Consider the following 9,999-nt stretch of genomic DNA (forward strand, 5'->3'; position numbering starts at 1 on the left):
TTGTATGAGCAGTCCACATGTAATGACAGGATTCTGTTTCTGAGGACTGTTCATAACCCAAACTGTTTGTGAGTTGTAAATTAATGAAAAGTGTGTGGAAGGGGTTCAGAGGAACAAGCATCACTGCTGAACCACCAGCCAGTGTCACTGACTCAGTGAGAGAGTTAGTGAGTCTCCGAGGGCTCCAAGTTCTGCTGCACTCAGACCCAGCCCCTACTTGTTGCAGATCAGTGGTGTGATAAGTGAAGGCATTTAGAACTGCTGCATTCTCACCTGCAAAAGATGTCCTCAGAGGCAACAGCTGGGAACTCAGCCTTTATCTGTCACACCAGTTCATAGGTTAGGTGTTCATAAACTGGGGAGGATTGGCCTTTATACTCCTGAGTCAATGTTGACGCATGAATGCTTCCACTGTGTCTGCTCTGCCTAAAGATCTATCAGATATCTGAATGGAGGGGCTGAGATAAGCCCCTGCCAAGAAGTATTGCACTAACATATTAGGTGTAACTTCCACACCTTACATAGCGGATTAGGCTTTGACCCCAACCTGTCCTGTTCCCAATGCATCATAAGGTTAAAATCAGCCTTCCGTTTCATAAAAGTTAACTTTTAGTAGCTATGGACATGTCTGTATCTGGCCTCATAATTTAAAACCTCCGTCAAGAGCGGATGAAGTTGAATCTGATGGTGTTTTTATTGAAGGCCCACGAGCCTGCAGATGCTAGAATCTGAAACAACAGACAATCTGCTGGATGAATTCAACCAATCAAGCTGCATCTTAGATGCTGCTGGATCTGCTGAGATCCTTCAGTAGATAATTTGCTGCATTGAATGTTATCGATCTTGAGTGTTGCAGTCAATGTTCATCATAGGGACCCCAAATTTCCACCTTCTCACCACAAAGGCTCTCAACAGTGTCTCAGGGCTCCATTTTACAACATGTTCTTCCAGACAATCAACCGACAGAAAAAGGGCACTCCTCAAGTATGTCCCATTTCCTAACACCACTCACCACCTACCTTGGAGAGAAAAATTCTTTATTTTTTTACACATTTTATCATGTCTTTTCATCTCACTTGGCCAAACACCGCACCCCTCCACTTTGCAGCAGTTTCACATGGGGCATCTCAGGGCCAGCAGCTTGATGTTGGTCATGACCTTGGTTGCTGTTTGTGTGGGGTTTGTATGCTCGCGTTTCTTCCAGGAGCTCCAGTTTCCTCCCGTATCCTAAGGGCGACTTAGCCAGCTACAAACTACCCCGAGTGTGTAGGAGGGTGGAAGAATTATGAGGGGAGGAGAAGTTAATGGACTAGTTGGGAGAAGAGATCACAAGGAAAAAACCAGGAGGAATGAGATGGCTCTGAGAAGAATGGTAGATTCAATGGGTCGAAATAGCTTCCTCTATTATATGGAAATATGAATCTTTAATCTCAAGCAACACAGAATCAAGTTAGAGAAACTGACAGCTAGTTAAAATATCAAAATTCAGGGGTGGCCTTAAACTACACTAGTCCACCAGTCAACTAGAGAGATGGCAGCCAATGTACTTGAAAGTCCCTTATTTTCGCCAGCCTTATCTGGCCTCACTCGCAAAGCTCGGCTGAAGGGTTGTCAACTCACAAGCCACCCAGATTTCGGGCAAGTTGCTGTTGTGGCATCGAGTAATAGACCTGTTGATACAAAGAGTACGGCCTGTGGTCCTTTCGAAGCGGCAGTTGAAACAATAGGAATGTGGCTACAACTTGCACTTACAGCAATTTGCATACACTTTCAAATAACTATCGGCCGTTTTAATCAGTTCGCTAAATCGCTTGTGAACGCAAAAACAACATCGATTTCATGCGCTTTGCCGCTTGAGGATTAAGCGGTGAAGGCATGGGGCAAGTGCAAAATTAGCTCACAATATACCCCGCAGTAAGTTGAAGAGCTGAGAGAAGGGGTCACCGAGAGAGAACCGCATTCCACTACCGCAGTGCAGTTCCAGGCTGCCGCCACACCGTGGCTCTACTTCCTTTGCCTGGGCGCACCTGGGAGCCGAGCGCTGACACCGAGCGTCCGCCCAGCCCCTGCACCAACCCCGCTTCCCTCCCGCAGCCCGCCGCCCGTTCTTTGTGTGTGGAGCCACAGCCACCTCTGCAATCACACCGTGGCAAACCGACACGTTTCGATTTCCCAGAGAATTTCTAAACACGCAATCAGAACCAACAGACAAATTAACACTGAACTGGCCACTATCCACTCCAGAGACGGAAAAGAAAGTATCTTAGGACACGTCTGAAAATCTCTGGCCTATCGCCCAGAAATTTTGTCTTTAATGCCTTGTGATTGAATGTCCCGAGATGACTTTACACATTCCAGTGATTACTCCTGTTCAATAGGAGTCTGACCCGGCTACCGGAGCCACGGGTCACAGACTGGAGCAGACTGATTCAACTGTCAACTATCTGCACCACCTCTTTTCATTATTATTGATCCCTGTCAAAGTCACACAATTCACTATTAATAACAAAATACACCACGAATATGATTCAGATCTTTGACAGCCAGCAAAGCAAACCGGAAAACATCTCGTATCAAAATATCCTTGATCAGCTTCAATTATTAATTAATTAAGTTTAATTTCGCAAAAGGAAACCTTAAATGCAACGGTGTAAAAGTTGAGCAAGTATCCGGCGTTCCCCGGTATGTTTACTCCGGGGTAGCTGGTCACGGTGGTGGATAGAGAGGTGGGTGATTACCTGCAGGTCATCTCGGTTCTGCAGCCTCTCCTTGCCGCCCGCTATTGTGATTTGCACCCCCGGATTGTCGGCCGGCCCCGAGCTCTCGCTCGCCACGCTGGCCGTATCGCTGGAAGCCTCGGTGTCCCGGGACGGGCCGTGCTGACCGGAGCTCCGCGAGCTCCGAGAACTCCTGCGACCGACGCTCAGTGCATCGAAATCCAAAGTCTTGCTCTCGTACGCTCCTTCCACCGAGCAGAACATGCCCCCATACTTCTGTCTTGGTACCTGGGCAGTCGTGCCTGGTCTAGCCAGATATACCGGGAGGTCGTCATCCTTATCGCGGTTTCTCCTGTCCTCGGCCATTGATGTCGGTGAGCGACGCAAGGAAGGTGGGCGCACGGAACGATATTGGGGAGTCAGAGGCGGTTGTAGCGAGCCGCTAGTGGCAGACTGCTTCTGAAATCCCTTGACACGGAAGTGATAACGCGTGTGCACGGCACACTGAACGCATTTTAAAGTATAGTTGCCCCCCTCCCCCGTTTGCTTGGGCTCTCGCAACGGACCGCCCGCAGATGAGCGACTGCAGCCGCAATCCCAGCGGACTGATTGCGGAGAGTCGCCGATAAGGGACCGAGACTGATGGCACACGGGGAGGGAGGGGGTGGAGGGAGAGAGGGAGGGCTATGAAAACAAAGTGCCCCTCACCTTAAACCACCAACCCACCACGGGAGTGTTGTCCTCTTTAAAGGAAAACACATTCGGTGAATGACAAGTAAAAAACAATCATTCAAAAATAATGATTTATAGACTAACCAGAAGTGGGGAAAGGCGGGGTGGTGTAGAGGAGGTTGAGAGAATTTGGGGTTTCATACAGCCAAGACAGACGGTGCTTCACTGCTTAATTTATTTACAAGTAAACTATGCATTCTTGCTGAGAATTCACAGAATAAAGCACAGGTCCCCACACTTCGCAAAACTATTCTGCATTTGTGCTTACAGTGATTGTGGATTCCTGAAAGATTCCGGTCCAGACTGTTCCGTTCACATCAGCTCCATCATTTACCGTTTAGAAGCTAGGGTTTGTACAGCTCTTTTGGAAAAGAGTGGGGTACAGATGTGGTGGGTGAGAAGGGGTGCACCATTAATACACTGGTAATATAAGACAACGTGCTGAACCATCTGTCTCAGCCATATGTGGCATGTGCAACAAATGTAGAGGTTAAAGTTGGGCGAAGTTTATGAAGGGCATGGAATGTACGATTCAACTCATGCACCTACCAAGTGAAAAAAAAAGCTTGCCCCAATTTGGTCTTTGTCTATATTTTAACCAAAATCAAGTTAGTGACGTTCATTCATCATCGGTCTCCTACCCATCATCCTTCTCTATCGAGCTGTGTCATTTGTCTGCTACGAACAAGTCACCACCTTTTAGATAACTAGTGGATTATCCCAACTATCCTCCGAAAAATAACAGCGTCAGCAACCTGTGCGCCCAGATCGTGCTCTTTATTCCGAGAGAAACGAGCTGCCGACCTGGTTAAAATGTGAAGTTTGCGGTTACTCGGAAGGGCAATTACATTGAATTCTTCTCAGGGCTGGTGTAGGATGTGACAGGTATCACTCGACTGGGTTTAGTTAATTCCAATGTTAAAATTAAGGTAGTTGCTATGATTTCGTGGCACGGAATTGTATATGCAGGTATATTTTCAATCTCACTCAAAAGAGATTGCTAACCGTTGCATTATCTCCAAAACTAATGATATAAAGCTTTCTTTTGTTAAAAAACTTTGCTTTTAATAAATTCAAACCCCCAATATTCACTATTGTTTTCACCATCTGAAGTTATTATGCTTGTTGTTCATTACCTAACACTAATATAATTGCTTTTAACAACATCCTCTTTCCTGACAGTCTACAGAACCAGCGCTTCAGTCCCAATGGATTCCTGTCCGTTTATTTCTCATTAGGACCTCGTCGTTTCCTGGGAACTGTTTGCTGAGCGCTCTATCCTGCCATTTGCTCGGCAACCGTGCCTTCCTCCGGCATTCGTGTGTGAGGTGCGGCTCTCCCAGTGGGAACTGTCCTTTCAGCACCCTAATCGATCCGCTTGATTCGTCAAGTTTGCCAACCAACAGCCTCAATATCATCTTCGGTAGTGACAAGGACCCTCAGTCAATGTAATGCCAGCGAGGAAATCTACAGCTCCACAGTTCTAGCCTGCCGCTGGCTGCTTTCTTGCATCACTTTTAGGGAGATGATTAAGCGTGAGTCTCTCTCTGGTTTATGGATTTGGACAAAGTCACTCCTCTTAGAAGCTTCACTGGGGTTGAACTTTTTAATTATTTTAGCACAAGAGGAGAATAAATAAACACTTACGTTATATTATCTAACATTTGGGACAGTGACTATTTTAAATATACTCCTGAAAATCTGTTCATTGGGCATTTATCAAGTGGGACATCCCCGAGTCTTTTGCAGACGACTTTCTTCAGTGGGAGATTTGTAATACAAAAGCCTTGCTACAATGATCCTTTCTATATTCACATTCTCAAATTCGGTGCACGTGTTATCATCTGCAAACGATGTACTTTACCGGGTTCCAGCAGTTGTGTGCGACACAATCCTTCCCACTTCCCCAATTTAAAGATATTTTGATTATTCTTCACAAGATTTACCCTAAATTATTGCATTTTAAAACCATATCTGGGGTTCAACTTGCGAATTTCAATCATAATGAGCACTTTTATTAATATTAAATATAGAAGATGAATTTACCCCAGTTGTTGATTCGGGTATGTCTGCTTAGATTTCCCCTTTAGTTGACAATTTGTTAACATTTTCAAAGAAATATTTAACTAATTTATTTATTGAGATACAGTGTTGAATTGCCCCTTCTGGCCCTTCGAGCTGTACTGCTCAGCAACTCCTGATTTAACCCTCGCTTAAACATGAGACCATTTACAATGGCCAATTAACCTAATAATCAGTACGTCTTTGGACTGTGAAGGGAAACCAACACACCTGGAGAAAACACACACATTGCTCGGGGAAGACATAAAAATTTCTTACAGTGATATCGGAATTGAACTCAGAACTCCGATAATACCTCAAGCTGTAATAGCATCGAGGTAATCAAAACATGACTGCGGCACCCTGCACTATAATGAACATATTTCCTTGGTAATATTCCCAAAAAGGAATAATAATGGCATAGTCAGACCACACTAAAAGAGATCAATGAAGTATTTGACTAGTGTCATCCATTTGAAGAGTTATCACACTCTGCCCATTTCCCATAATCTTGCAAAGTCCTCCTTTCAAATATTTAACTAATTCACTTTTAAGCATATTTTTACTTGGCATCTTTTAAACAGACCCTTTCTCAGTCATAATAGGTTCTCAACTGCATTCATTTCTTTGTGTTATCTTAAATCCATATCCAGAGATCAGTTTCTCCCTCTGCAAATGGTAATAACCTTCAACAACTACATAAAATATCCAATAAGCCTTGTCCATCCCATGAGTAACACTGTAAACTCTCTGTGTCATACTAATTTCTCTGAATTGTGAATCACAGTTCTTTCTCTGCTCAGAATAGCCCTTGCCTTAATACAATACCAATCTGGTCTCCTAATGTGTCAGGCTAGAACAGATGGTTGTTAAACATGACCCCAATGTTACTGAATCAGCCAATCTCACATGTATCAAAAAAACCCTTTCTATTAGCAGCATATTACTGCAGGGACTCTTCCTTAGTTGTGTCCTGTAATATATTACACACCTCCAACAAAATCATCTCTCTAACTAACTAACTAACTAATTAACAAACTAAATAAGATATCTGCGTGCACACACACACACACACACACACACACACACACTTTCAGAATGCATCATATATAAAGCATAGAAGGTGGCTATTTAGTCCATCTAATAGGTGCTAGTGTTCCTAGTCTACTGAAATCACCCCTCTTTCACCAACCTGTATATAATTATGTACACACATACATATGATACTGTGAGGAAACAAACACGCAGAGTTGTAGATTCAAAATAATTCTGTGTTGCTCATTGATAAACAGACACACATTTCAAAAGATGAAGACAATGGTGTTGGCAGTACATTGTAGTTAAAATGTTGGTCTATACATGAAATGCCATGTTTAATAAATCAGCAGTTAATGTCTTTACTCAAAAGGAAAATTACAGCATCACACAAGCATCATCTATGGAGTTTATTGATAATTGAAAAATAATCCTTAATACTGTTAACAATTTACAACAATTTTATAAAAAAACCAAAACTGAAGGTTTACAAAGAAATATTTAATTCCCCATATTATTGACATTTATGTAATAACCATATAATTTAAATGTCTCCGAAGTGTCATAATTCTCTTCACCTTTCACTGGACATACAATTTAAAGTAATTACTTAGTGACTAGAACAAGATGGGAAACTTTACTACATCAATCTCTAGAGAAATATTCTCTGGAAACCTAAAGTTCAGAAAATATATTATTATAGATTTAACTATTACGTTTTATGCAGTATATCTTTTAATTGCACAATTAATAATGGAATAGGTGATTTGCTATCCTTACATCAAAGATAATTGTTTCATTTCAATCAGAAGAGCAATTTATTTGATAATTACTTTCTGCCCAAAGATTAGTTCAACTGCTTAGAATTTGTTTTAGAAGGGTATGCAGGAGGAAAAAGAATCAGTACCCACCACAAACAATGATATAATCTTATGTTAATGCTTGCTCTGCACGTGTGTGGACTAAACACCACATTACAGTATGAAGGAAGAACCATTCAGATAATCATATTTCTACATTTTCTAATAATTCTTCTCACTTCAATCTTTAATTCCAGAGACAATATTCTCAGCTGAGACAACAGAGGTTCATCTCAGATAATTTGTGCGTAAACACTAGATTGATGCCTTAGAGCAGAAGAGCAGTGCTGTCAAAACTAACATCTTTCAGATGAAGTCTTAATTTGAGACACTGATTATATTCTGTGGATTTAAATAATGGCATGACATTGTTAAATGGAAAAGAGGAGAATTTATCTGATACCATGGTTGATATTTGTCCCTTGGCCAATATCTGAAACAGATACCCTTACTGCTGGCTTGTGGGGAATTGGTGTATTCAAAGTAGTTGCTTTGTTTCCAATACCGCAGCTGTGACGATATTTTAGAGGTAAGCACACAGGAACATACTGACATTATGTAAGATAGAATTATTTCCATAGAGATACTTGTCTGCTGTCAAATTTATACACATTCACTTAAAAGTTTTACTCTAGTTAAGCGGAGTAAAAGTTTCAGAATTGAATTGAATTGACTTTATTTCTTGCATACTTGGCACACATGAGGAGTAAAAATCTTCATGTTATGTCTCTGGATGTGCAATGTGAAGATTATAGTAATTTATAATAAATAGCATGTACAGTAAGATATACAACTAAACAGTCAATACAGCTTAGAAATACAATTGTGTCAGTGTGAATTAATGAGTCTGATGGTCTGGTGGAAGAAGCTGTCCCAGAGCCTGTTGGTCCTGGCTTTAATGCTGTGGTACTGTTTCCGGATGGTAACAAATGGAACAATTTGTGGTTGGGGTGACTCAGGTCCCTAATGATCCTTCAGCCCCTTTTTACACACACGTTGCTGTAAATGTCCTGAATTCTGGGAAGTTCACAACCAGAGATGCACTGGGCTGCCCACACCACTCTCTGTAGAGTCCTGCGACTGAGGGAAGTACAGTTCCCATACCAGGCAATGATGCAGCCAGTCAGGATGCTCTCAACTGTGCTCTTGTAGAAAGTCCTTAGGATTTGGGGACTCATGCTGAACTTCACCAACGGTCTGAGGGAGGTGAAAGAGATGGTGTGCTTTTTTCACCACACAGCTGGTGTGTACAGACCAAGTGAGGTCTTCAGTGATGTGTATACTGAGGAACTTAAAGCTGTTCACCCTCTCAACCCCAGATCCATTGATGTAAACAGGGGTTAGCCTGTCTCCATTCCTCCCATAGTCCACTACCAGCTCCTTTGTTTTGTCGACATTGAGGGAGAAATTGTCTTCTTGACACCACTATGTCAGGGTGATGAGTTCATCTCTGTAGCTTGTCTCATTATTATTTGAGATAAGGCCAATCAATGTAGTATCATCTGCAAATTTAATTAGCAGACTGGAGCTGTGGGGAGTGACACAGTCATGGGTGTACAGAGAGTAGAGGAGGAGTCTTAGGACACAGCCTTGTGGGGCTCTTGTGTTGAGGGTCAGAGGGTTGGAGGTGAAGGAGCTCACTCTTACCACCTGCTACCGATCCGACAGGAAGTCCAGCATCCAGCTGCATGAGGCAGGTGTGAACGCCGAGGTCCCTGAGCTTCTTGTTAAGCCTAGAAGGAATTATGGTGTTGAATGCTGAACTGTGGTCCAAGTGCAGCATTCTCACATAAGCAGCCCTCTTCTCCAGGTGTGTAAGGATGGTGTGTAGAGCAGTGGCTATTGTGTCATCTGTCGATCAGTTGTGTCAGTAGGTGCATAGTAGAGGGCCCAGTGCGGGTGGCAGCAAGCTGATGATGTAATCTTTGACCAGCCTCTCAAAGCATTTGCTTATTATTGAGGTAAGAGTGACAGGACTCCCGTTGTTCAGACATGTTACCTTGGTCTTTTTAGGTACAGGGACAATGGTGGATGTTTTGAAGCAGGAGGGCACTCTACACTGGGAGAGGGAGAGATTAAAAACATCTGCAATTTACTCTAGTTACTTTATTGCATACTCACTTTAATTATCAGTTAAATCTGAGCATTGACACTCTCTTTTACATTTAGGTTGCTTTTAAGTCTACTGCCTAATATAAAATTTAACAACCAAGTTGTTTATAACTCATTAAGAAATGTCTTACACTTATAATCATGCATTCTGATAATATCTCCCTATAAATTAGTGAATACATCTGTATCATTATTCAGTTGATGCAGACTGCAAGATCATGGAGTGGATCTTCCAGAGCATAATTGAGGTAGTAGATCTCATATTATAAAAATGGAGTGGAGCTGAACAGGCTTCATTTACATATTGAAGGGCTAAGATCGGAATGGCATCCATCACAAATGTGATCATATTGTAGCAAATTTTGGAATAAGGATTGGATTTCAGTTGTAATCTTTATAATTGTGATGAATGTTTTTGAACTCTGTTTCTTTTTCTTGCTTAAGGGTGCTTAATATTTCCAGCAATCATTACAAGGCAAAGA

The 9,999-nt window shown here is 42.3% G+C and overlaps 1 protein-coding gene across 2 annotated transcripts in view; it reads right to left on the bottom strand.

The window, feature by feature from the left end:
* The window catches only part of LOC132405309 (dihydropyrimidinase-related protein 3-like), a 235,740-nt gene extending 232,444 nt beyond the window's left edge, over window positions 1-3,296 (bottom strand). The window contains exon 1 of one of the 2 annotated variants that reach the window (XM_059990017.1): window positions 2,739-3,296. In XM_059990017.1, coding sequence (XP_059846000.1) covers window positions 2,739-3,083 — 345 coding nt within the window. In that variant the 5' untranslated portion in view covers window positions 3,084-3,296. The remainder of the gene's footprint in view (window positions 1-2,738) is intronic. The other variant, XM_059990016.1, reaches the window with a different exon arrangement.
* Between the last annotated feature and the right edge of the window lie 6,703 nt (window positions 3,297-9,999).

This window comes from Hypanus sabinus, chromosome 15 (genome assembly GCF_030144855.1).
Source record: "Hypanus sabinus isolate sHypSab1 chromosome 15, sHypSab1.hap1, whole genome shotgun sequence".
Classification (NCBI taxonomy): Eukaryota; Metazoa; Chordata; class Chondrichthyes; order Myliobatiformes; family Dasyatidae; genus Hypanus; species Hypanus sabinus.